At 43.4% G+C, this 25,653-nt stretch overlaps 1 protein-coding gene across 1 annotated transcript in view; it reads left to right on the top strand.

The window, feature by feature from the left end:
* The window catches only part of LOC112557919 (paired box protein Pax-2a-like), a 129,707-nt gene that overhangs the window by 78,222 nt on the left and 25,832 nt on the right, over positions 1-25,653 (top strand). Inside the window, exon 3 of the mRNA XM_025228072.1 lies at positions 16,049-16,214. Within this exon, the coding sequence (XP_025083857.1) occupies positions 16,049-16,214 (166 nt within the window). The remainder of the gene's footprint in view (positions 1-16,048; positions 16,215-25,653) is intronic.

The following is a 25,653-nucleotide window of genomic DNA, read 5'->3' as shown; positions in this document are numbered from 1 at the left end:
GTAACTGATACTTTAGGGTGTTGTGGTGGGGGGACAAGGAGAGTGGCCTCATCTCGTTGGACTCGGGCAGTTGACAACAGATTTGCTGCGTCCCGGGTCTGGAGGAAAATAGGGAGAGAGAGAGAAGGCCGGGTCCATCTATCTGTCGCGTGCACTGGTCTGCACGACAGCTTCAGCCATCAGCCGCCCGCGGCAACCATCACCGCCATCACGACAGCAACGACAGCATTACTCACGACGACTCCAGCGTCTGACACAGCGCTTCCTGCACGCGCGGCGCGAGGCGGCGGAGGAAAAACTTTCAGCCATTTTGCTCTCCTCGCTGGCAAGGAAGTTCGTGCAGGCAACATCGTCCAACGAGAGACAGGAATGTTAAAGTGAAGGCAACATTAAGTAGAGTTGCCGTGCTGGAGAAGAGGAGCGAGGCCTGCAGGTGACTAAAAAAAAAAAAAAAAGACACACCTTTCCGGGGTCGCCAGAGTCCCCCTACCACCCCACCGTCCACTGTTTCCATTGTGTGCATTCTTTACGGAGTGTTAATACTTGCTGCACGCCTCATGTCTTACTGAAGACACCGATGCGGGTCTCTAATTAATGGGGTGTGAAGAGCTGTTCGTCGTGCACTTTATTCTCGCACCCCGTGTACCTGTCACCCCAGTCGAAGCCCTCCGCGACAGCGTGAAACTGCTGGCGGGTTGTCGGTGTCACCATGGGTGACTGAGTGACCACAGCACCTGATCCTTCGTACACCAGAGCTTCACGGGTGGCTTCCCTGCGTACATCAGTGGCCGCGGACCAGGTACGACAAAGACGTCAGATGGGCGCCATACGTGGCAGTAAAGGCAACTACACGGAGGATTCAACGGTTTTCAGTCTGACGATAAGGCCAACGGATTGCTGACAGTTAGGGTGAATGCCACCTTTGTGAAAAGTTAAGGAGGAAAAGAATCGAAAGGAAGAAAGTCGATACTATTGTTTCTGTACTTCAGGTATTGAGAGTGGCATCGATGAAGTCTTCATGAAGGAGACACTTCAAGATTTCTTCATTGTTGTTCCGTTGAGGTAAAAACGAAGAGAAACTCAGCAAAAATTTGTGGTGTCCCTGCTGAGTGGTGGAAGGTGTGTAAAACTAAGATTCGGGACACAGCCTAAACCGTGTGTGGGACTACTGCTACTTACCTCAAGGAGGCGCGGACATCGGCACCTTTTGGTGTGCTGGAACTTACCTGTAGGGACGCACAGACACCGGCACCATTTTGTCCTGTGAGTCCCGGCCGCAGGGGGGCGCTGGGAGCCTCGCCCTGCACTCGTGGAACAGCACGTGCGGTGGCGCCCCCACCATGGCATGGGACAGCATGCTGCCCCCTGCTCGAGGCTGCGAGGACTTGCGCCCTAACCCCCACGGGCACCAACACCCTCACCATCACCACCACCACCATCAGAGACTGCCCCACGGCATGGAGCTAAGTGCCGCGTACCGCTACCACCACGGCCACCACGGGGCTACCAGCGCCGCCCTCAACATGGTGGATTTTTATCAAACTTGTAAGAGTGAGTATTCGTGTGTCCCCCCCACCCCACCCGGTCCCAGCAGCCCACCCCACCCCACCCCATTATTCCTCTCCCACCCTTCGTGCCATTAGCACCGCGCTGACCAGTTCTCACTCGTTATGACCTCCCTCGTCTTGAATATGCATGTTGACAGATACAGAGTGTATGGAAGTCACAGAGACAAGCGCGCGCGCACACACACATACACACAGACAAGCACACACACACGAACGCACGCATAAAGCACAGAAATGCATTTAAAGCCCGTTGCATGCGCAATACGTTAAGACGTGTAAATTTATTTCTTCACTTCTTGCATTATTATTATTGTTATTGCTATTATTATTAAGTAATAATCAATGATAATTTTGCAATTATCATCGTAACCATTGTCATTATTACTATAATTTTATGCATCATTATTATTATTATCATCATCGTCGTCCTTGTTTTTAACACTGAGATTTTTAAAACTATTTTTATACAAAATGAAAGCATGTCTTCTTCGCAGACACAATAAACATCATGTTTAAAACATTCTTAAAATAAAATGAAAATATAAAAAAATAAATTTAAAAACACATCCAGGACATTCTATCAAAGCAAGGACAGTAAAATATTTTTTTCTGCACCAGCAAGTTCACACAAATGAATTATCTTTAAAATGCTTGGTGGACACAGCTACAAAATTATATGCACACAAAAATATCATTAATTCTCATATCTTTCAATCTGGAAAAATTATTTTAAAGATACCAAGAAAACGAGGTGTAGAAAAACAATTTTCGGAAGAGACTGTTGAGAAAACTAAACAAGATGCATTTACACAATATTTTAAAATGTGCTGTAGAGAAATACAAATCATGCACATAGCATCAAAAAGGTTAATAAAAACTGAGTCCCGAGGAAATCATCTTCAAACAGAAAATAATTTTTGCCAGGTCGTGATTTTATACAAGCAATACTATAAACCGACTTTTTGCTTACACCTTTTTCAAAACATTGCCAGTCGAGTTTGTTTATAAGAAGCTAGGGCTGTATCTTATTTATTTATCCGAGTACCCGTGTACTTGTTTATGAACTCCTGCCTCCACGGAGCTGTTTATTCTCAAATACCTTTTTTTTCTCTCATTTAAAAAAATACGTTTTCTTCTATGATGGTGGTGAATGTCCAGACACACGGCGCATTGAGTTGATTTTTATTCACATGCATGTGCACGGCCACCAAATGTAACAGCAATCTACTTCCATTCGGGTGATTGTCAACACACGGAAACTGCCGGGTATTGACAGACTGGCGGTGGCAGATGGCTGGAGGGAGTATCGCAATGTACCGGTTCATCTACCCCGCTAGCGTGTTCTTATAACACAGGTCATAGGGTATTAACCTTAGTACATGACGCCTCCACTTTCTCTCTCTCTCGGTCTCGTTCTTGCTCTCACCCTCTGGCTACCCAGATAGTATTATCCACCCCTCACTCCAAAATATAATGAAAGAAAAAGTGGGGAAAATAGATTGTGCAGGTCAGTATAGTGGTAGATGGTATACAATGAGAGAGAGAGAACAGTGTAGAGGTGTGAAGGGTAGGAGCAGGGGGGTTCCCCCGCCCCCCTGAAGTCGTTGGGCAGGGCAAGGGAGGAGGCGGGCGCCCATGCGCTTTATGTCAAACAGGAGAGCGGGTGTTGAAACTCGACCCGACTCGCTTGGTTTGTGTCGCGCGCGCCCCCAAGACAACTGGATGCGAACTGTGCGTGTTAGCAGAGGCTTTGCCGTCGAGAATCTGTCGCGATTCAAAACAAACTATGAAAAAGAAAACAAAAATAAAAAAACAAAATCTTATTTGGATCAAGGGGTTCGGGTTCTTGCCTTTTCCTCCCCGCACATTGTCATCTCACCTACTCGGTCTCGCCTCCGCTGGTGCGGACTAACAAAACGCTGTCAACATTTGTAGCTGTGAACCACTCCCCTCACTTCATCCACCCTTTAGTTGGAGGATAGGGGATTGACTGGCCGGTGTTCTTAGACTTACCACCACCACCCCAACCCAACCCGGTAACTCCTGAATGTTTAACCGGGGGCATGACTGGGCTGATCCAAAAGTTTCAACACTGTAAAACTGTGTTTATGTTTTGTAATTCAACTCTACAACTCTGTTTGTCTACCTCTATATCAGCGGGTGGAACTGTGCTATCGGACTGTCCCTCCAGCTCAGCCGTCTGTCCAGTGTTCAACACTTTCTTTTCGTTTTTCTTGTCTTCCTGTTTATCTCTATCATCTCATATTTGGCCTCTCTCAAGCTTTGAATTATGATATTATTCCTTGTATTATTTCATTTTACGTTTTGGTAGTCTGTATATTGGTCCTTTTTATTTAAAATTTTCTTTTTGTTTTTTGCTTGGTAGTTCGCGGGAAAGGTTTCTGTTTGCTCAGGTTCCTTGTTAGTTTATTTTTATTTATTCTAGAGAATAAATTTACTGTAGCAATTTTATGCTGTCACCAGAATACTGTTTTATTATTTCTGTACAAAATATTACAATGAGGTTTAATAGCAAACCTAAAGACTACAAAATATGCTGATTTTATTTAATATATATATATATTATAAAATGCGAAACAAATCTTATTTTTTTTTTTAAGAAACGCTTTAGAGGAAGCGAAATCTCGGTGTGTTATTTTCGCAATGGCAGAAGGTACAAAACAATTTACTCCTAATATTAAATAAATTTTACTCATACTGTTTTAGGAACAACTTTTTGTTAAACTTTGCCTCAGTTTTGTAGAATATTCATGGATAGTGGAGGAAAAGTGAGTCTGTAGCTACAGACACAAAACTCTAGTGTCTCAAACATTTTCACAGGAAGACTTCTCATGAATATCATGTTCGGTGTAAGCCCCGAAATAACTATTTTTCAAAAATAGGGAAGGGTAGGAGGAAAGGAGAGTGTATATCTGATAAATGTAAAATATAAATGTGAATTTAAGCTAATATGAGCATAGAAGATTACCTAGCACATAACATGTATAAATCATTCAGAAAAAATGTTCAGGGTTTTAGACACAACAAAAAGACATTATTTATATAAAACTGTATGCATATAACTTTATTTATTCTGACAAGATTAAATACACACACACACACTAATATCTCCAGTCTGTGCTGTTAGTGAGCTTGTTGACAACATCTCTAAACAAAGACTCGCGAGTTCACCCGACGAGGAATCAAACCGGGGACGGGATGGGGCGGGTAGGTTTGGCAGGGGTGGGTGGGAAGGAGAGAAGCGAGCAGAAGGGTGAGTGACGGCAAACTCATTTGAGAAATTACTGAAGGACGGTTGCGGAGGGAGGAGGGGAGGGATGCGAGGTGGGAGAAAGAAGGTATAGGTGGCGCTGGCTAGCACTACAGGGCAGTTTTCCTTGTCGGTTATCGGTCATGACGGAGCGCTCCCCTGTGCCCGGTAAATCATCATTGCCTGCAATCTCGGCCGACACTGACTGGCGAGTTGGGGCCATCGGATATCGCCGGCGACATTGGCTGTAACGTTATCACTTAATGTTGTGCCCACAGCCCTCGCGTGCCGAGGGCCGGGTGGTGGGGATGTGGAGGTGGGGTGGAGGGCAGTTTCTTGCAGGGATGTTGGTGGTTTCTTCTTTCCCCTATGCTACCCACCCCTACCCCTACCCCATTCACCCACTGGTGCACAAACTCGCGGTGGGGTGGGTGATGCCACTGGGTACAATGTTTACGACAGAGAGATCGACTTACAAAGGGGTAAAACCCGCCATAGCTACACTGCGTTTAGCTGGGGTGTGGGGTGTGTGAGGGGAGGGAGGGGACGAGTTTGCTGTAGAGCAGACAAATGATCGAACTGCAATATTATCTCTTGGTCCGAGCAGCCTTTAAATGGGCACCCAGTTAAGAATTGTTTGGCGTAGGGGCAGGGGGTGGGGTTGAGGAGGGTTTAGGTTGGTGTCTGCTTCACGACATGTACCCGTTCACCTCTTTCCTCTATTATTACCCTCCCCCTCTTTTTTTTTTTTATTTTGCTTTTTCCAGATTTTTGGTTTTACTGTCGTGTATGTTTGTCGGATGTTGGGGTGGGACTGAGGAATAAGGTCGATTTTTTCCCCTTTATAATACAATTCACCGTGTGTTAAATTCTGTGAATAAATGTTCGTTGTCATTTTGCTTCTATTTTTCACTACTTTAAACTTCTACAAAAATTATTTCGTGCTTGCTGATTGTGAAATTCTGAGGCATTGCAGCTGGATGTTGAAAACAGAAAATGTGTTCAATGATACTTTTGTATAAGAATAATAATAATAAACAATTATAAAAATTATAAACAACAATAAACAATTAATTCTTTATATCGCGGAAGTGCAGCACATGGCCAGGCATTTTTAGAAACACCTATAAATTTTCAGAAAGCGATAACCACTCGTTAATTTCTTACAAACATTTCTTACATGGCAAAGTATGAGCAAAATCAGAAGTGAGATAGACATGGCTTTGGACACTGATTCCGCGAGTCTTGTAGCTGCCATTCTGGTTTGAGGAGCTCGGAGCTCGTTGTACCTGAGACTTTTAAAGAAGAAAAAAGAAAACCATTTGTGTACTCAAGCATCTCCAGCAAACACAGCAACAGGCATGCTTGTTGAGTGCTCGGTGCTCCTCCACACACACATACACTCGATGTCCCTTCGTGCACAATGTGTCTCTGCCCTCTGAGTTCATCTCTTTCTTGTGTGTATCGGTTTTATGGGTCTTTTGTTTTTGTTTGTGTTTTTTATTATTATTTATTTTTGTTTTGGTTTGTTTTTTGTTTTGTTTTGTTTTGTTTTTTTTTTGTTGTTTTTTTTTTGTCGGGAAGTTTCAAGGAGACAGAATTCAATGGACTACGACATCTTTCTTCACAAGCAAGAAATTGGCGGGTAGACTTGATATGCACCCTGGGGATATGTAGACACGTGTATGCATATATTGAAGGAGGCAGAGAAAAAGAGAGAGAAAACCTATCTTTAAACTTCTTCTTTGGTGGACAATATCTTTTCAAAAGGAAACTGCGATACTAATAACACATCAATACAGATCACATGAGATATTTGGTAAATTAATTTATTAATTTAAATAAAACAGATGTACCAACATATCACAAATTTAAAGTAACTCTCTTAACTGTCTTGCGCTTTCTCCTCATTTTAAGTGAATGAGAGGGGAGGAATAATTAAATCTCAGCAAATAACAAACTGTTGCGATGATCCTAATGACGAATTAGTTATTACAGTTAGTAACTTGTGATTGAGTTTTTCTCTTCGCACCATCTTCTCTCCCACTTTTTTCACAATTTCTGCTGCCTTTAAAACTTCCGTCACCTTTATATACTTTTTTCCTGAAAACATATTTAATCATGTGGATAAAAGACTTTTTTAAAAGCACAGAAAAAAGCGCAATTTCAAAGGTAACACTGAAAGCACAGCATTGCTTAGTGTCAGGCCTGTGTGCCGTGCGCACACTCTACACCTCTGTGACACCTGGAGAATACCTGTATTAAAAAAAAAAAATTCCTCCAAGTTCTCGGCGGAGTTTATCGTGAAGTCAGTCCATTAGGCTGTCACACCCAGTGCATAACTGTTCAAATTCAAATCTCAAACATTCCGCTCACATCTGCCGAAAGCTTCCCACCTCTCTCTCTCTCTCTGCCCCTCCTCTCTCTCTCTCCTTTCCTTTTCTTCCTTCCCGCCCCACTGTCGATGGCTCTCCCACCAAAAATAATATTTTGAAGTCAGTGACTGCCTGTGTAGATTAGCATGGTGACAATGAGAGACCGGAGTCTCTTGTATTCCGCTCGGTTTGATGGGGCTTTCAGACGCTCTTTCTCCAGCCACCGGGGCCACAACGGTGGCCCTCGCGCCTACCCTACAGGGCACAGAATGGTGTTTTTTCAACTGCCCACAGTGGCCCAATAGAGCTTACCTGTGCGAATAAACAGAACAAACAACGAGGGACTACACGGAGGCCAACAAACCGTCCGTAAATTTAAAAAAGAAATTGAAAAGAGACTGAGCCAGCAAAGTAAGTTTTGAACTTCGAGCAGGGAAGTGTTTCCATGGCGATGTGGATTAAAGCTAGAACATCGTGTATATAATATATATAAAATCGTTGATGCTGATTCGCAGAATAATCGCTCACTATGTGGAAGCTAGGATAACTCATGGACTGACAGTGAGCTGAGTCAAATTATTTATTGACAACATTCTGTGCGGAATACATTCTTTACTAACGGCTCTCTACTGATAAAGTCTTCTTTGTTATTGCTGTGCAGAATACATTCTTGAATGAAAAAAAGTGTGTAGTGTATAAAATACTTATCTTCGACAATGTGGTGTGTGTAAAAGGCCTTCTTTATTGACATTCTTCCTTGCAAAATACCTTTCTGTGTCCATTGTGTAGACTGACGAATAAAGGGTCTGATGTCAATATTCAGAATATTTCGTTCATAAGGAGGTGGTGAATCTTATTTTTTATTGATAAAAGCCCAGTCTGTGGTGAATGACATTCGTCTTGGTCTGTTTTCGTTTGAAAACAAGGCTTAGTGTGCGTACTTGAAGCATGAATATTATCCAGGAATTAAGGAGAAGGAGAAGTAAGAATGACAGAAGAATGTGTGGCATTTTCTATCAGAAGGCCATCTGTTGGTGATAATGAGCAATATTCAGATTATTAATGTGTTAAGTGTACAGACAGCTGTGTGTTAAACAGCTGACTACCAGTTTATGATGAGTTCTTACTGAACTCTAGCTGCTACTATATTAAGTACTCTGTAGACACTTCTATATTATTATCTAAATATGAATATGGTGACTATCTCAATATATACTGATATCACACGAGTGTACATCAGCGCAAAATTTTAGCTTTGGTGTGTATGGATGCCTTATCTAGACAACAGGATAACAATGAGATAGATGGATAACAATGAGTTGATATTGAATAGGTGGATAGCAATGAGTTGACAATGGATAGCTGAATGGATAGTTGAAGTTGACACACTTGATAACTGGCTAACAATGAATTTACACTCTGAATAGCACTAATACCAGTGGGTTGTCACATACACAAACAAAATAATGTCGATGCCAGAGATGAAATGTCCATAAACACTAGGAGGGTAACATCACCAGAGTCCAAGAAGTAAACAAAGTTTTCTACCAGAGAGGTAGGAAACACTGTCTGTTCCAGAGTAATCTTTCGGCTTTCACAGGTGATATAAATGCAATCATTTTTACCAGGTGCTACTGACTCGCCACGCAGGTGTGGTAGTTCGACTCTTGTATATCAGTCTGCTAATGAGCAGTGTTCATTTAAAGGTTAGTCCACAAGTCGGTGATCAGACAACAAGGTTAAAATGCCCAGCGCTTTCATTATTATTATTATTATTATTATTATTATTATTATTATTATTATTATTATTATTATTATTATTATTATTATTATTATATTTACAAGCAACATGAGCGCACAAAAAACGCACCCGCATCCACCACCACCCTAACACACACACACGCACGCACACACACACACACACACATGCACACACACATACACACACATATATTTACGACAGTTGTATCACGCATCAATTAAGCAGACTAAACACAGTATGTTGCAGCAGCATTGAGTTGCAGGCCGGAAACAGGCATTAATTTTGCGACATATGCTGGCACTTGTAAGATAAAGTACACAACGGCCAGCGTACACAGGGAGTCTTTTTAATTAATTTTTTCGCGACAGGTTTGATTGTCAATAATGTGTTCAGTTTGTAGTGAGTGCGCTAATTTCCAGCTGTTTGTTTAGCTTGCTGCTCGTGGTGAATGTGTGTTCAAGCCGTTTGCATGTGCGTGTGCTTGTGAGAAATCGCTGATTGTCGTTTCTGTCTCGACGGTTTTCACGTACAACAATCATCCATTTGTGAGTTTTTGTTGTGTTGTGCTTGTTTGTTTGTTTTTTGTTTTGTTGGTTTTTGTTTGGGTTTTTTTGGTTGATTTTTGTTTTTGTTTTGTTTTTTGTTGATTTTTGTTTGTTTATTATATTGACCATGCTTATTTCCTGTTGTTAATTCAAAGTAGCTTGGTTAGGTCTGGTTATTATCTGTTTTTCTTTTTTTGTTTTTAGACCCTCCCCCACCCATAGCATTCCACTCATCTGTTCTACTCTCTTTCCACTTCAGGTCCATGTCAGTGTCCCTCTACTTTCTGTTCCTAAGTGAGCAAAACATTTCTAGAAAATATTTCAAAGGTAATTTGATCAGAGAACAAAATGCTGGAAAAAGAAACCTTCTTTGTTGTAATCTCCAACAATTGCTCCACAGAAATAAGATGACCGAGGTTGTAACCCACACCATCAGAAGTATGACACTAACCTGCGGGTATCCACGCACGGATGTTAGTAGGGTGGGGTAGAGTGGGGTGGGAATATAGATGGTAGACATGAGTTATTATCCTCGTAATTTGTCAAAGGATCAGGATTCGAGGGTGATTTGAGTGTTAGTGCTAGGAGCTAGACACTAGTGTCAAGTGTTAGTGCTGTGTTAAATGGCTTTCTGGATGTAGTCCATCGTATCACGAAGCTAGACTGACTAGGGTGAAGGCTATCTTCAGGTGGGAGAGGCTAGTGTGAGATATGTATGTGTGCTAGCAGTCACACCTGAATGTCAAGTGCTCTCGGTGTTGTTTGTCCTTTGAATGACGATTCATCCTGTCATAAATTGCTCAGGAGTTGGTCTGGTATATTGGTCTGGTCGAAGGTGAGCAAGCAGGTAGACAGACAGACAGACATCTATTCCAGGTTTCCCAGGCCTGATCTACCTCCACCCTGAACTGTAGCGACAGACTCTTTGTCAATCCAGTCTTTTGTCCGGGTCGTTGCTGTTATCGGCGAGCGATCTGATGCCGACGTTCGGTGCACGTTTTTGGGCGTGACCTCTCCGAGCCGCTCTTGACCTCTCGCGAGAAGACGGGCGCGAGCAGGAGGACGGTTCGCGTGGAAAACGCAAGTAGGTTGAGGTCGTGGCACCTCCATGGAGGAACCTACAGGAGGGGCCGCCCTGCACGGCGAGCCCCGTGGCCACTTCCTGACGCTAACTGCCGTGCTGCACGAGCGGGCACGAACTCCGTGCCCTGACCCCTCTGACCTACTCAAACCTGCTACTATTTCCGAGTCCAGTGCACCTACCCGGGGTGGCTTCAGGACACGTTAAAAAAAAAATACTGGGACGAAGCAGCTGTTTAAATTTGCATTGCAGCTGCACCGAGTAGTTATCCTAACCTTCATTTCTGTGTTCGCGCGTGTGTGCACGATAATGTTATGCTTAAATAATTCCTGAAAGAAAGGTAGTTTCTCAACAGTTTTAGAAGGTAAATACGTGTATCATATCCATGAAAGTATAGGAAGAAGGGAGCGGAGAAAAGAATAAAAAAAAGCCTAGTGTTTTGTCTTTGTATGTTTGTTTGTTTGTTTGTTTGTTTGGGGGGTTTTTTGGTGGTTTTTTTGTTTTTTTTTTTTTTTTGTTGCCGTTTGTATTCAGGTCGGGCTAGTTGAGTGAGTGAGGATTACAAAATATTTCTCTAATAGCTATTTCAGTATTATGTAATTCGCATTCTACTTTATTGTATAATCATCATCTTGCAGTAAAGGACAGATTTTTGTCCTGAAATACTCTACACCGTATATATATTCACTTCAATTATTGGAGAAAGAAACAAAGTGATTTTTTTTTTTTTTTTGGCTATAGAAATTCTGAACCATTGATAATATTTAGATAATGAGTCATGGTGGAACCGATAGTGAACCCTTTGTGCACTGAATGTATAGTGTTTTTGTGACAGAGATAGTCGCGACTAGGACTCAAGAGTGACCTCATCTGCGTATTTTGTTTGTTTTGGTTGGTTGGTTGGTTGGTTGGTTGGTTTGTTTGTTTGTTTGTTTGTTTGTTTGTTTGTTTGTTTGTTTCAATATAACTTCTTAAACGGACGGTTTATCAGAAAGGCTGCTATGGTAATCAGAAGACAAAATTCAACCGTTAGAACCTGCTTAAAATTTGGGATTAAAAATTTACTATGGTGAAAATCTATTACAGAACTTTTCCTTGTTGAAGCATTTTTTATACCACTTTTTTCCTTGTGGGGATTTTCTTTGTCGTCTGCTTACCATTTTGATTAGTTGTTGTTGATTATTGTGAATTTGTTTCTCATTTATTCCTGAAGTTATTCCTCAGTCTGCTGCTTACCGCGGCTTGTAAAATTACATGATAATGCTCCTACATATCAACACTTTTGAAAATCTGATATTTATTGAAAGCATGTGACCCGTTTGTTTACTGATTCCACCCACAACTACGTTGTAGAAATAAGAAATCTTGTATCTTGCGGTGACAAAGGAGTGGGTGAGGCGGGTGCCCGCGGATGTGCGTGCTTGCATGCGCGCACACGTTCACGTGAGGATGGCGGCTAGCTGAAAATTGTCCCTGCGATTATCTGGCACACCTCGAGAGAGCCCCGCGCGCGCCATTTCGTCTTCAGCCATTTCCCCCCCACCCTGGTGGTTCCACGTCCCCACGTGCACCCACCCCAGCCACTGCGCCATTTCATGTCGCCTACCCCTAACGTGGCGGTCCCTCCTCTTGCGTGTTGTCACACCGTAAACCCTCAACACGAGCGGCAGACCCTCGTCTAGAATGTCGGGGCCCTGCTGTAGGGAAGGCCTCGGAGACCCACTTGGCCTTGGCGCACAGGCGCCTGGGCGTTAAAACAAGGACATTTATTTATTGCAACCGTGCACACCATAAGGTCTGTTTTAAAATATCGATGCACCTTTATCGTCGGGAACAGCCTGCCGTGTGGTTGACGGATGAGGTGGCTGTCGTACGAGATGGCTGGGACGTGGTATGATGTGTTGACGAGGTTGTGTCAGCGGTGGATGTGGTAGGGCAACTACGTGAAGAATCTGGCCAAGGATCTTGTTGGGTCAAGTTTTTCTCTTATATTGTTTATAACGGCCAAGATGCGGGTGTGTTTGGAGGTCCTTTAACCCACCCCCCTTCTTAAAAAAAATATAAAAAAGAAGCAGTGACGAGTGGAGTTGTACCTTCTGCACTTATCAAGGAGTACTTCAAAGCAATACTCTCCTGAGGATTTGGGTATTCTGGTGGCTAGGCGAACACCCCTAGCAATGAGGTGTATGTTCGTCAAACAAAAGAAGATTCGGGTACCGTGAGCGAGATGTACATGAAGGAACACCACAACATAGTTTGAAGTTTATGCTCTTTTACATAAGTATTATTTTAAAAATTTTAAATAATTTGTCAGTTCCACAATGATCAGTAACGGTTGGTTGATGGTCACGCTCTTTGACTAGTCCATCATGCATTTCTGTGATCGTGACAATGTGAGTCCCGGGTGGCCTGCTGCCAGCTTTCCTGCAGCGCCGTACTCCTATCCCCCTCCTCCATCCTCGCACCCCGCGCACCCCGGGCAGCACCCGGTCCTGTACACCTACAATCATCCGCACCCGCTCGGGCCACAGCAGCACCTGGTGCACGGAGTACCCCAAGGACACCCGTTTTCTTGCACGAGTGTCGCAGCGTCCTTCGATCCTTTCCAAGGTAAAGCCCACACCGGGTATCTCTGTCTTTACCCTAAACTTTCAATTGCTGCTGAGAATAATTTATATACAGGACTCTAGATGTCATAAGTTTTTTTTTAAATTTTTGTTTTAAGTTTTTTTTTCCTGTTTGGGAGGAGGTTTGCTTTTCTATCTCGATATTCTCTAAAAAGACTTCAAGAGCATTGATTTTTGTTTTCATCCATAGCAGATGTGAATGCGAGGTCAGAAATCCGATCTCTTTTAGCCGACACACAGAGGGCGCTAGCAGACATTTTGATTCATGTACTGTTATCGTTCGTGAGTAAAACTCAGCCAGGCTCTCACTCACTCTCGCTGTGCTCTCGCTGTTGTCCCTTTCTCTCTCCCTCCCTCTCTCTCTCTCACCCTCCCAGCTCGCTTGCGCTGATTGATTTAGTTGTGAAACCCTACGCCCCGACACGCGGTGTTTTCCTTTACCTTCTGCTGTTGGTTAACGAGCTTTTCTGTGCTGCCTTCTCTATTGTTGCATTGCATGCTAATCTTGATAATATAAACCACTGTTGTTGTTATTATTATTCCTAAAACGCCACCAAAATATCAACAAGAACAGTGTCGGTGATTTCTGTCACTACGACCAGTGGTAATACTGTGCCATGGCACAATAAACTTTGTATATCATTAAAACTTTCATCTGATTCATCGCCGGTTGTGTCGGAATAGTTCAAACCCACATTTAATCTCTGTGGGACCTTCTCCAATATTCAGCCATCCATTGACTCCATGCAGAATCGTCTCGTGTTACAGCCATGTTGCCAGTGTCCAAACCCTCCCATATCACATCTTTTTTTGTTTTTGTTTTTCCATTTTCCACTTTCCATTTTTATCCTCCATTAATAGCTCAGCTCTCGCTCAGACTATGCGTTCATTTTGTTCACAGTCCTTTGTGTCCACGACTTCCAAACTTCTCGTTTCTACTGGTCTGCAACTGATGGGTTTGTCCGGTAATAAAGATGCTGCTGTCCCCCATCTACTGAACTACCCATTTCTACTTGTCACATACCGATCCATTTGTCTGGTAGTAACCATGCTACTTGCCCATTGATTTGGGCGAATTATTCATGTTCCCTGTTTAAGGTGAAACAAACTCACTTCATGCTTCACGCTGGCCTGGCGCGAGCTGGTGGTGATGCACAATTCATGCCCTCGAGGTTTGTTGTCTGCCACTCTCGGGCCTGGGTGGGAGTGAGGACAGGTCTTTACAGGAGACATAAACATCAGCTCTTCAGGTCAATGACTATCTCCCTTTCTCTCTCTCTTTCCCGTTAAACCACTTTAATCTTAATTCTTCTCTCTAATACCAACATGCACGCTCTCTCTCTCACACACACACACAGAGGAGAGAGAGATGGGAGGAATCACGTAGGTGGTGGTAACCAGCTGGAAAAATACACAAGGATCGATCGAGCCTCGGGTGCACGGAGGCAAGTAGACTAATCAGACTGTTTGATTTTCTGCTGGCTATCAATTTGCAACAGACTAAGGTTTTCCGAGGCAGAACAGCTGTTGAAGAAAGAGAGACGAAAAGTTATCATCGTCGCAGTCCTCGTTCCACCGACAAGATGGATATCGCAGCATCTCCATTAACATCCTGCTTATATTTTTCAGTTTTGTAAAGTAACATCTTGCCTTCGGGTGGTGGGCGGGTAAGGGGATGGACTTGGTACACAAGTCCTCTAGTTTCTAAAAATAAAAAATAATGTTTTGTCACATTTCGCGTCCTGTTGTATATCTCCACAGGATTGGGAAGGGGTGAGTTGTGTACCTTTCGTAACCCCGTCAAAGCCTTGTTGAGGTTGGATCCTCGGGTGTGGGGGTCACTTTGCTTACAAATGGTGTTTCTTCAGCAATGGTGTCAAAAAAGACACTTGTGTAGCACAAAAATGAAGATCATGTAACTATGAACATTTTGAAGTAAACCTGCTCCACCGCTGTAAAACTGCGATGTGCCTTGAAGTTGTTACAGTTCGTCTGCCACTTACCCGAAATAATCAGGACAAAAGACTCGATCCGGGTACTTTGAGAGAGATGGGTGGAGAAAGAGAGAGAGAGAAAGACTGAATGAAGATTTTCGTTAGTTGAGGGCGTTTTATACAGGTGAAAGCTTTCAACTGTCAAGAGTTCTCCTCGGAGAGGCTACAGGCTCATGGAACATTCTGAACGTGAAGCTTTTGAAGCAGAAAAATTTCAGCAAATCATTCGCACAAAGTGGTTTGCGTACCGATGGAAAAAAAAAGACAGCTCACTGTTGCTGTTGTGTCACCATCCTTAGGAAACGTGCGAGTCGATGAACTTTCTCTATTACCTGATGTTTACAGTTTGCTATAAAGTACATCAGGCGCCTGTTGTGTTCAATACAGATGTCAACTTCTCGCACTAAGGGTTCACACGCAGCAGGCCTGGCTACCCATAAGATTCTGTGTTTCTTACTAGTTTGGAATGGCTAGTGCGCCAATACGCAATATAATTTAAAAAAAAAAATTTTAGATCGTCACGAAAATGTATTTTCGATTTTAAGTTTCTCCATCTGTCTCCTTTCTTCAATCGCCTAGGAAATTACAGAATTGATTCCCGACTAAAGAATGCATGATTTATTGTTGTGTTGTGATATGTAATGATATTTCCTGAAAGTCTGTCACAAACACCAGCTCTCAGGCTAACAAACGCCCTTACCTGGAGTATGTACTTGGGTCTGGAAGAAGCCTGCGAGAAGGAATTTTATATAGTTTGTCCGTCCGTCTGTCTGTCAGTCTGTCTGATAGACTGTTAGTATCATGTAGGTGCTGTCGTATTTTCAGGTCACGGTGGGGTCAACCAGCTGGGCGGCGTGTTCGTCAACGGCCGTCCATTGCCGGATGTCGTACGGCAGCGGATCGTGGAGCTGGCGCATCAAGGTGTCCGGCCATGCGACATCTCGCGGCAACTCAGGGTCTCGCACGGCTGCGTGAGCAAGATCTTGGGCAGGTAAGGCCATGAGTTGTCTTCCCCTTTCTCTCCCCCATCCCCAGGTCCTGTCTGCAAGCGAACAGTGTCATCTGATTCCTCATCTCCTCACTACTTGTCATTCCATTCATCGCCTGTTATTGTTTTCTTTTTTTCTGATTCATGTGTAAATGTGTACTGTTTTCTTTTCATCTTCATCTTTCTTCATCTTCTTCGTCTTCTTTGTTTTACTTGTTTGTTTTACTTTGCTTTACTGGTTTGGGCACCGATGAAAACAAAAACTGCGTGTTGTGTGGCATCTTAAAGAAACCATGAATCCACAAACTTTATTATCTGAGAAGAAGTGGATGATAGAGACATTTTTCCTCTCGTTCTAAATTTTCTACAAATTTTCCCTTGATCTGGGTGTTTTTTTCTAATTTTCATATCCGTTAATCCGCCAGGACATTTCTAAGAACTCCTCAAGAAAAAAAAGAAAGAAACCGATGCAATGTCACGTGTAGTAGTAATAAAAAGTATCTGTCTAGAAGGTAAAGGTTTAGAAAAAAAAGAGGGGCACCAAAGTCGGCAGACAGTTCCATAGGTATTGTAAATTTGTTTCTTGTCTTTAGTCGACACGCGCAGTTCTCGTCAGAAATTCCTCTTCGCCAGTTGATGGTGTTCCAGGGACTAAATTACATTTATCTTTAGCATTGAATACATAGTCTGTGCTCACAATATGTTTTATGGAAAACTATTTCATAACAGCTTAAATATTTAAGAACTTCTTTTTTTAACAGATAAAACCCTGTAGTAGCATTACTGTGACCGAACATACTACTTCAGAGATTTTCTCAATTTCCTTCTGTGTAGGTGTCGCACACAGCCCACCCTCACTCATCTAACTCTATCCCAGCTCTCCCTTCCACCCCTAGTCCCCCCAACCCACTGCCCCTCTACCAACATTTAACAATTTTCTCTTCGCTTCCTTCATTATCTGTTGTGTAATCATCGTAAACCCAATTCTTTCATTTAAACAAAATCATCCCCCAGGTTTCCTCTTGATAAAAAATGTAATCGGGTCAGAAGTAAAATTATAGAAAATCGACTAACTGATAAAGATCTCTGTTTCATAGTTTTGCTCCTCCCCTGCTGTTCATTGTGTAGGCAGATTTGTGTTTGGAGTTGCGCAGGGCTGGTTATTGTTTTGTCTCGTCCAGGCGCCATGTTGTTCCCGGTCCGCGCTGAAAGCCGTAATTTCTTCTGATTGGTTGTCTGGCTGCTTGCCCTTGTCTTGTACTCCGGGTGCTCCGGTCAGAATTTATCTCATCTAAGGGCCTCGCCGGTTAGGTCTCCACGCGGCAGGGGAGTAAAAGAAGGAGGGAGAGCACAGAACGGGTGGGACATGGGGGTTAGGGTGGGTTGTAGAAGGTTCCGTCCGAGAGTTGAACAAGAGTAGTTCACCCGGAGTACGCCGTGGCAAACGGCAGTTCCTGATTGCTGATTGCGTGCAGGGAATTTTTGCTCGCGGAACGCGGACAGAATAATTTCATTCTTATTTCTCGCGCACTCCTCAATCTGTTCCACTCTTCCCCTCTCCTCCATCCCCATCCCTCACCTTCCTGCCTTTCTTTCCGCTCCAGTCTGCGCAAGGGGAGGTGGTCGCCTCTGTGGACATTGTTTTTGCCAGGCCCATCCCCTCCCCCAACATCTCCTCCCGCTTCCCCCTCCGCCCCCTTGGGATAATGCCGACAGTTTTGACAAGTTCCTTTCCTTGCAATTTGCTGCGTTGACAACATGTCTAGGAATTGAACTGGACACATTAATGCTGTTAGAACGCTGTCAGCAACAATAGCGACTTTATGACTGCCTCTCGCTACCATATCTTTTCTAATTCCCAGAAACAAATTAACCTTTTTTCTCTTTTTTTTCCCCCTCCCTTGTATCTGGTCTGCCTCTTGGTCTAGGACATCTGGACGTCCCGTCAGAAACACATTATCGAATTAAACCAGTTAGGATTTCTGTCTGTACGCCTTTCTGGGGCTGGTCCTCCACATTTGAAAAGATTAATTTTGCAGCTTCACTCGATATTAAACGAAGAACAATGAGGGATTCACAATGGCGGCTGTCTTCATTGTAGCATTTATGCCAAAAGTCATTTGGTCTATGTTTCTAAGGCATGTCGACAATGGGAATGGAAAAACTAGCAAGAAGGAGAATTAATAATAAATCACTTTAAATTATCTTCATCAACTTTCATTTTGCTTCATTGAAGAACATGATTTTGATCTTCTGGCTGTTCAGAAAAATGTTCTAACATTGAGATGAGACCTTTATCACAGTCTTGGGGGATCCAATAGGTCTGCACTTACCTTGACCTCTTGCTTAACGCCTCTCTACCAAGTCATCAACACAGTTGTCACGTGACGCTGTCACGCCTCGACAGTTGTACAAAGGAGACATACAGTGGACTGAACGAACACACTCACCAACTGTACAAGCCAGACATAGCAGCATCCATACAAACCACATAAAGCAGCTGCGCACAACAGACAACAAGCGGCTGTACAAACCAGACATGCAGCAGCTGTACAATGCGACATACAGCGGCTGTACAAACACGACACGAGCTAACAACGGAAATCTTTTTTTTTTAAATATACTGTGTAAATTATTAATAAAGTGTTACATCATGGAACCCCACAGAGACTATACACTAATCGTATAATTTTTTATTTAGTATTTAAATCTCCCTCCTTTGTTTCGGGTGGAAGGATGTCTAATTGCTGCCTCTTTTTGAATTTGTATTTTTTTAAACAATTTTAATCAGTTTAAGCGGAGATTTTTTTTTTTAAATTAAAGTGTGCAGTTAAGCGTAGTCGGTTAAAAAAAATATTTCCGGACGTGTAGTGCACAGTGAGCTGCGCTCACCCCGAACAAAGCGGGTCCACAGCGCGGTCTGGGTAGAGCCTTGTGCCCAAGCTGACTACCCGCCATTAAATAACAGTTATTACCGCCGCTACCCTGGCCGGTCCACCCCGGGTTGCCCGCGAACTCCGTGTCGTGCGGTGCGCCTCGCGTGAGTGGGAGGTGCGGGGAGGGGTGGGGCGGGGTGGGGCGTGATAGGCAGCTATTGGAGCCGAAAACGAGGGTCAAGGGGCAGCTCTGTGACGATGACACTCATTATCTCTTCGATCGGCCCGGCAGCAAGAAGACCGCAGTCGCATACAGCGCCAATGAAAAAAGGAAAAAATAATTTTTAGGTCGAGAACAATACATGAAAATAGGCTGTCTTTGCTTCTGCTCCATGAACCTATAGGATTTGTTTATGATATGTACACAAATAATGGGAGATGTAGAGATGTGTATAGAAACAGAATTTATTCATTTCTGTTCGCCGCTCTGAGTGTTTAGGTTAGCTTTCATTCATTCAGACCTCTGCATCTTCCAAGGCTCTGACAGCTACAGTTTGTGAATTGGGAAGGTTTGAAGTCTGGCACTGAAAGGAGTCGGATTTCACAAACATTATGGAAAGCTGAAGCTTGTAACAGTTCAACACAGGCTGGAGAGAGAGAGAGAGAACACTTAGTAAACAACTCTCAGTATTAAACCAAATGCTCTTCAGGGGTTTTCAACGTTGATTTTGTTTGTTTGTTTGTTTGTTTGTTTGTTTGTTTTTGTTTCTTTCTTTGTTTGTTTGAAGGTGCTGTATTTCGTATATTTCCTTCAGACAACGTATATGTTAAAAAAATCAAATGGAAGTTAGCTAGGTACAACATCCCAGCTCAAAGATTTCATTTTAAAAGATATATCGAATAATCACAATAGAATAAACCAATTTTGTTTTTATTAACGGTAGTGTACTTTGTGGATTTCTCTCAGACAACGTATTAAAAATAGAAACCACCTAAATGTCAACAAGAGAACAGGAATGTTTATAGTTGGAGTGAAGAATGCGTCTCGAGTTTGTTTTGTTTTCTGTTCTTTTCATTGATCGGCGTTATTTGTTTACAGCGTTTAAAATCGCAAGCAATACGTCATCTTTGCTTCGTTCGCTAGAAATCTGTTCTGCACAAAATCGAAAGAAAGATATGAATGTCTTTACTCGAAGTCTGTCGTCTAGATGTCGTCTAGATAACCTCCTAGTTGGCTGTCTACACATGTTTCCAGTACATTTCTTCACTTCATCGCTGTCTTCCAAAGTAGGGTGAGGACTGGCGCCGTGGTGCAACCTGTGACATCTAGTGGGAAATAGAGGCGAAAGCTTTCTGTCCAAAATCGACATTGAAAGTGCCCCGGAGAGAACGGTGCTCCCTTTAAAAGGGAGTCGCGACAGTTGGGAATCTACTTCCTACCTGAAAAGAATTGAGAGAGAGATGAAAAGAGAAAAAAAAAGTCGCTATGCACCTTCGCGTCGTGTCCGCCCCCTGAACAGAGCAAGGCCGTGACAGGGCGCCTGTAGAATCGTGATCACGTGACACAGATCACGTAGTCTCGCGCCATTACGTGACCGGTCACGAGGAATTATGTCGTTGATGTGGTGATTGTCGGGTATATGTTCATATACACCAGTACAGTCGATGGAGGAGATCAAAAAGTTATCTTTGGCAGTCAAGTGTTACATACAGGAAGGAGTTGGACTATCGTGACCCTCGTCAAATCGGTGTTAGAAGGGAAATTACTGTTAAGTACGTGGATCGCCGACTGTCTTCCCGCTTTCTTAATGATCTCAGTTTGTTTGGTTTGTTTGTTCGTTTGTTTGTTTTTTGTTTGTTTGGGTTTTTTTTTGTTTGTTTTTGTCTTTGTTTGGTTTTTTGTTGTTGTTTGTTGTTGTTGTTGATGATGTTTTTTAATGACTGGGTAAAGCTCAGTACGAGATCATACTTTCCAAATTCAGGGTGGATATCCCATTTCTATTCTCGAGACACACACCTACTAGTATCACCATGCACAGAAAGGAAGGCCAACAACATAGACCTCAACATTGTACCATGATTTGTTTACGTTGGCTTCACTAGGCGGATCTTGGTACAAACGTGACGTCACGTTACTTCTGTCTGTGCATGGGGATTGTGTAGGGTGTATCTCGAGAACGGAAGCAGCGAAGGGTAGCTCGCAACAAGGTTGGGACTTGTTGGATCTCATAACCATTTTCTATGAAGGAAACTAGGATTTCTAGGAGAATCTGTGATAGAAACTGTCTACGGAATTTCTAGTGACACATTTTTCACCTAAAAAAAAAAAAAAAAGCGAAAAAATTTTTGAAAAACTTGTCGCAAGATAGAGAAGCACCGTTTGGAGAGTGGCCGTGGAGGGACCACGTGTCGCATGGTGCTGTTGTGAGTTGGCTGCAAATGGTCTGTGACATCAAAGCGTCAGACCGGCAAGACTGGTGGAAATCCCTCATCATGCCCCGCCAGCGACTAGGGGCCGTGATTACAGCTCCCGCTCAGTGTAGGCGGGACATCAGCAAAACCCCCGACGAGGGTGGTGAGCGGATGAGGGAGGAGAAGGAGAACCCGACGAAAACGAGTATTTGCCAAACTTGTACGCACGCATGCACACTCAGACCCACGCGCACATTTTCATGCACTCGCACGCACGTACGCACCTTAGAGACATAGAAGGAGGCGGGGGAGCGGGTGGGAGGAGAGGGCTAGGGGGGAGAGAGAGAGGTGCCACACCGTGGACCCTAGCACGCGCCGTACGCCCACATCCCGTGATGCAATCTGTCGGCGCTTGTCCTCACTGACCTCGCAGAGCGTGCCCGTGAAACTGGCGAGGCGCATCAGTGCAAGCTGCTCGCGTCGCTATGAACTTTGACCTCCCCCCTAGCGCTCGGCGACTGTCGAGCAAGGAACTGATAATCCTTGCTTCTTTAAAAACAGTGTCGGGGTAGTTCTACCGGCAACTTTTGTCGACGGTCCGCCTCTGGTGTTTAGTTTAGACACAAAATTAACGCGTGGCGGCGCTACTTACAGGTGTGAAGATAAAGGTAAGGGACAAAACTTTTGTGGCCGAGGGTCAACCTTTTGTGGCGGCGAGTGCGCGATACCATGTAATGAGTGTGCCAAGGCACGAAATGGCAAACGTTTCGTAAGAGTCGATCCTTTAAAATGTTACAAATGTATCATTAAATCGTTTCTCACAACATTTCTTTCTCCGCGACTGGAATATTTTCTCCTAGTGCCACAGAAAGTGACCGGGTGGCAAGAGTTGTAACTCGCTTTTTGAACAACAACCGAGCTGCTGGTAAAAGAATGGATCTCCCGAACAGTAGTTGGGGGAGGGGAAAGTTTGCTGGGTGGTGTCTGCCAGCAAAAATCTGCCCCTGATATTTCCGTCTCTTTGAGAGGAGAGCTACCTCGGTGGCACAATTGCATGGGATGAATGTAACCATTGGAGGTTTTCACGGGAGGGTCAACACTACACCTGCACACACCCGGTGTTCAAAGCTGCCGCAATATTGTCGCGCGTCTGTGGTGGAGGTGGTGGTGGGAGGTTGCGGGGAGGGAGTGGGTGAAGTTGTCGGGTGGAACAGAGAAACCAAAGTCCTTAAGCCCAACCAACATGCTGTCCCAAGCCTGGGAAAACAGGGGCAGACAGGTATTTCGCCTGGAAAGGAAATTCTGGACAGAAGCCTGCTTTTAAGCCCACGGAAGTCAGCGAAGGAAGGATTGCGTGCGGAGTTGTTGTATTCAGCATCAGCTGCACGGGGCGCAGGGAGGTTGTGGGAGGGAAGCTGTGGTAGTGATTTACCGACCTACACTCATTCAAGGGGGTGGTAGTGATTTACCGTTCTACACTACTGGTGTGGTAGTGATTTATCGATCTTTACTCATCCAGGGGATTTGGCTGTGATCGATAATCGTCGCTTATCCAGAGGATGTACGTTGATCCAAGGTTGGGGGCTGTCTTCCGAAGGAAGCTAACATTTTCTATAAAGGCTGATCTTTGTTGCTGTTGTTTTTTTTTTTTTTATTTCATTTTGTTTCTTTGAGTGGTTGGTTGGTTGGTTGGTTGGTTGGCTGGTTTGTTTTCTTTTCTTTTCTTTGCTTGTGTTTTTTCTGGTTTTTTGGATTTTTTTTTTTTTTTTGTTTCTTTGTTTTTGTTTTTTTGGGGTTGTTTTTTTCTGTCTCTTATTTATTTTCTTTGTTTTGTTTGTTTTTGCGGAACGTTCAAACTTCACGGTGAGCAGAACTATTTATGGGGACTCCTACTTTCAGTATAGGCCATAAGCGATCAGGTTCATAAGGTCTAACCGTCTAAGAAGAGACCAAAAAAAAATATATATATATTGTTATTACCCCCTACCCCCAACCCAAAAATAATCACTACCCGGTTAAGTCCCATTCAGTATATTTACAGCTAACGTCCAGACTGTGTATTTGTTTTGTCTTTAGTCTAAATGTTGTGAACGAATGTTGAAAGCTCCACCCCACCCGATCTGCCGGAGTACTGTGGCGGCTGTCGGGTGCGACAGAAGGTTTTACACGGCGAAGTGCGCTGCGCACGAATACACAGTTCAACTCAGGGCCTCCAACCTCCTCACCCCCGACCCTTCCGCCACCGCCCTGCTCCTCCTCCCGCTAATCTCATCCTCGGGATGAAAAGTGTGCTTTGTTCGCACCTCGCTCGACAGGTAGCGCAGCTTCACCTTCCCATCATGCCTTGCAATAGGTCTGCGTCTCGCATGGTGACCTCCCGAGTTGTTGCTAGCTTTTCTTTTGTTCACTTTTGCTGTTTTCCTGTCAGAGTAGATTTAGGGTTATGCCCGATTCCACTGATAGTGTTTTGTGGTAAGGTTGTTTTGTTTTTTTTTTTTCAGGCTAGTGACTTCCGGTTCTCTTTTTTTTTCTCGCAACTTCTTTTCTTATGCCTTGTCGCTCTCGTCAGCCTATTGCAGAGCTTACTCTGTGGATATGGGACCGATATTATTTTTTATATCTCAGTATTTTTGTGAATTTAGGACCAAGGTGTGATTATATCTCAACATTTTTATGGACCAATAAATCTTCACGGAATATTTTCTCATTGACGTGCTCAGGTATGTGAACAAAGCAAACGAGAGATTGGTGCGCCTGCTGACAAAGACCAAGAAAAATCACAGCTTGTGCTTTTTCCATTTTTCAACTTTTTACGATATTTCTAAACATTAAAAATAAACAAACCAATAAACGCACAATCCACAAGGTAAGACGAGACTACCCTTGTGTCTGCAGCTTCTTTCAAGCTCCCATGACATGACGACCGTGTCCCACCCAGCTACAAGGCGTGCATTAAGGGTGGATTGTACAGAAAATATTGTGGTCCTTTATTTGGCTTTAAACAAAACCCATGGCTGCTGTGGGAGGGTATGTTACTCCGACCTCGCACAATGGGCTAGCATGTTGTAATCACAGCTGAGACAGTCGTATTGATGAACCACTCTCCTTTCTCAATTTTTTAAATTTCTATTTCATCCACTTCCCCCTAGTTCGTTTTCTTTTAAAACATACTCATGTAAAATGCAGGCCTCTTTAGCTGTAGAGAGGCAGGCACGATGGACAAAAGGTGGGGTGAAGAAAGACGACGGTTGGTTTTGCACGTGCAGCAAGATGAAAGAGTCTTTCTAGGTTTTTTAAAAAAAGAAGAGTTTATACAGAAAATAAATTAATCGCCGAAGCCTTTGCAGAGTTTGCACTGTATAAAGAATATGTAAAGAACAAAAGCTTCAATGACTTCTTAACCGGACAAATGTTTGACCAAGTCTGACAAAGTTTTTATATAACCGTTTAGTAAAAAAAGTTTGCCAAATATTTGGACAAACATTCGTCTGTATTAAGAACGGCCTCTGACATTCGTCGTATAACGGAGCTTGTACAAGCTGTGATAAAGTCTGTGACAATGCTTTTTTAAGAACATCCGAACAATTTTAGGGTAAACTAAACTAATTAATTCTACAATCATTATTTTGTCATAAAAACACCCAGGTCATCCAGGTTCATCCAGCCATCCATCCGCATCTTTGTCCCTGTGTTAGTTCTTTTTCCAAATATCTGTCCTTTTTTGTATAGCCTGCGAGTAAAGGGAAAAGAAATTACATAGCAAAGGTCTCATCAAAATATTTATTTATTTATTTATTTATTTATTTATTTATTTATTTATTTATTTATTTATTTATTTATTTATTTCGAGCACAGTCGAACCTAGAAGACAACCTTCTCTGCCTCTCGGGAATATAAAGGTGGCAAGCTGCTCTTTTCCTTTTTAATATTTCGGAGAGTTGTCGCACTGGCACACACGAGTGGCAGCCAGCGGTGTGGGCGACAAGGTGTAATTACAGCAGCCAGAAAATGCTTGTGACTAAAGAGCGGGGGCGGGTCCAGGTAGGCGCAGCACAAGGGCAACGAAGAGGACAGAAAAGAGCGCTGGAAGAAGTGAGCAGGAGGTTTCAAAAGAAGGGAGAGAGGAGACAGAAAAAAACCTCCTGACGAAAGAA

Source organism: Pomacea canaliculata, linkage group LG1 (assembly GCF_003073045.1).
Source record: "Pomacea canaliculata isolate SZHN2017 linkage group LG1, ASM307304v1, whole genome shotgun sequence".
NCBI classification, from domain to species: Eukaryota; Metazoa; Mollusca; class Gastropoda; order Architaenioglossa; family Ampullariidae; genus Pomacea; species Pomacea canaliculata.
The sequence above is the reverse complement of the archived record's forward strand: the minus strand, read 5'-3'. Positions and strand labels throughout refer to the sequence as shown.